The 2,523-nt window shown below is 51.3% G+C and overlaps 1 protein-coding gene across 1 annotated transcript in view; it reads right to left on the bottom strand.

The window, feature by feature from the left end:
• Positions 1–681: 681 nt before the first annotated feature.
• SNRNP70 (small nuclear ribonucleoprotein U1 subunit 70) overlaps positions 682–2,523 on the bottom strand; it is a gene marked incomplete at its 5' end in the record, with an annotated part of 6,091 nt that continues 4,249 nt past the window's right edge. The window contains 2 exons of the mRNA XM_032271017.1: positions 682–1,257; positions 1,369–1,431. Of these exons, the coding sequence (XP_032126908.1) occupies positions 874–1,257; positions 1,369–1,431 (447 nt within the window). The remainder of the gene's footprint in view (positions 1,258–1,368; positions 1,432–2,523) is intronic.

Consider the following 2,523-nt stretch of genomic DNA (forward strand, 5'->3'; position numbering starts at 1 on the left):
TAAGCATGCTTGCCTCAACAAGCCTCCATTTCTTCATCTTGAAAATGGGAGAAACAACCCCTGTTGTGCTTGGAAGCCATGAGAAGTCAGTAACAGGAAGGACGAGTGCTCAGCAAGGAGCACGGTGCCCTTGACGGGAGCTGGTCATTGGGACGACGCACAGCAAGCTTCTACAGTTAGAAGTGGAGGCTCTCAAGGGCACAGAAACCCACTGAACTTGACCCATTCTTTCTCTTCTATTACGGAGAAGTTCAAGCACTTAACAGAAGTGGAGAGCAGTACAACAAACTCCCACGAGCCGCTTCCATCATCAACGTGCGGCCAAACTTGTTTCATCTCCACCCTCCCCCAGCCCACTGGACCTGTGTTTTTTGAGATGGAGTTTCACCCTTGTTGCACAGGGTGGAGTGCAATGGCACGACCTCAGCTCGCTACAACCTCCGCCTCCCAGGTTCGAGAGATTCTCCTGCCTCAGCCTCCTGAGTAACTGGGATTACAGGTGCGCACCACCACACCCAGCTAATTTTTCATTTTTATATAGACAGAGTTTCGCCAGGCTGGCCAGGCTGATCTCAAACTCCTGACCTCATGATCCACCCGCCTCAGTCTCCCAAAGTACGGGATTATAGGCGTGAGCCACCATGCCCAGCAAAATATAGTCTAATCACGTGGGCTCACCATCACATCTGTGGTCCCCTGCTGACTGAAAATCACTATGCTGCGTGAGTTTTCACTCTCACAATAAAGAGCCACTGGAGGTTGACAGCTGACCTTCTTATCAGTTTGGTTAACGGCGACAACACACCTGTCTTGTACTCCCAATTCCTCTGATACATGGAGGGGATCAACATCCTCAGCCCAAGGGTCAGGGAGCTAAGGGTAGAGCCGGGACGGACCCACTAGCCCACAACTCACTGCCTTAGCCTGAGACCCAGCTGGGTTGTGGGAGCCCCTTATAACTGTCCTCCCCTGCAGGAAGGGCCCAAGGTACCAGGGGTCTCCCTTCCCGCCAACTTTTACCCTATGTTCTGCTGCTGAAAAGCCCAAACCAAAAACAGGGCTTGCCAAGTGGCAGGGGCTAAATAAAAGAACTAACAACCCTGCTCCCCCCAAAATAGGCCTTTGGGAGACAGCAGGATCCTGGGTATGACCTGGAAAGAACACGGGGGAGGAGAGAGGAGAACAGTGGATGAGAGACGTACACATTTTGAGCTCTGTCTCCACTTCCTGCTGCCGCCGCTCAATCTTCTCCCGTCTCTGTCATGAGAAAGGGGAGGTGAGTAAGTAAATGCAGATGGAAGTGCCCTAGTGTCAAGGACCATGTGGAGAAAGTGGCGAACGGAGGGTCAGGAAGCAAAAATGACATACTTTCCTCTCCATGCGTTCCTCTCGGGTCTCTGCACGAGTTGGAGGAGGGGCATCTCGAGGGTCCTAGGAACAAGAAGAGAGGTGACAGGGTGGGAGGGACTAGGGGAAATGGCAAGGGACGCTCACCAAGGAAATAAGCATGTCAACCCTCCCACAGCCCCCTACAAAAATAAACACACATGTACACTTCCCCAGTCACAGTGGAGGGAGGGGAGGGGCACAGATCAAAGCACGGTCTGCAGCCACACACAGTGGCTTCCACTTGTAATCCCAGCACTTTGGGGGGATGACACAGGAAGAATGCTTGAGCCCAGGGGTTTCAGACCAGCCTGGGACACACAGTGAAACACCATCTCTACTAAAAATTTACAAACGAGCCAGGTGTGGTGGCACACGTCTATAGTCCCAGCTACTAGGGAGGCTAAGGAGGAGGATCTCTTGGGCACTGGAGAGCGAGGCGGCCATGAACCATGACGGTGACACTGCACTCCAGCCTGGATGACAGAATAAGACCCTATCTCAAAAACTAAGCACAGTCCATGGACAAGGACTATCCAGACTTGCTGGACTGTGAGAAGTACAGAAACCGGGAGTAAGTGCTCAGAAACTTCCACAGCAATTTCACAGTTTTACGCCCACTGACTCTAACACAAATTTGGTCTTTTATTCTGCAGGTCTTCTATTTTTTGATGTAAAGTCTCGCTCTGTGACCCAGGCTGGAGTGCAATGGGCGACCTTGGCAACCTCCGCCTCCCAGGTTCAAGCGATTCTATGTCCTGCTTTCCCCTCTTGTGCTGTCACTACAAGGAACCCACTAGCAATCGTGTTTCTAAAAGGAACCCAGGAACTGACTAGAATCGTTCAAGTGATTCTCCTGCCTCAGCCTCCTGAGTACGTGGGATTACAGGTAAATGACACTAAGCTGGCTAATTTTTGTATTTTCAGTAGAGAGGGGGTTTCGCCATATTGGCCAGGTTGGTCTAGAACTCCTGACTGTAGGTCTTTCTTTAAAAAGTAATTCTGGCCGGGCGTGGTGGCTCACACCTGTAATCCAAGCACTTTGGAGGCCAAGGCAGGCGGATCACCTGAGGTTGGGAGTTCAAGACCAGCCTGACCAACATGGTGAAACCCTGTCTTTTTTGAAGTTTTTTTTTT

Source organism: Sapajus apella, unplaced genomic scaffold (genome assembly GCF_009761245.1).
Source record: "Sapajus apella isolate SASKATOON/1434 unplaced genomic scaffold, GSC_monkey_1.0 scaffold220, whole genome shotgun sequence".
NCBI classification, from domain to species: Eukaryota; Metazoa; Chordata; class Mammalia; order Primates; family Cebidae; genus Sapajus; species Sapajus apella.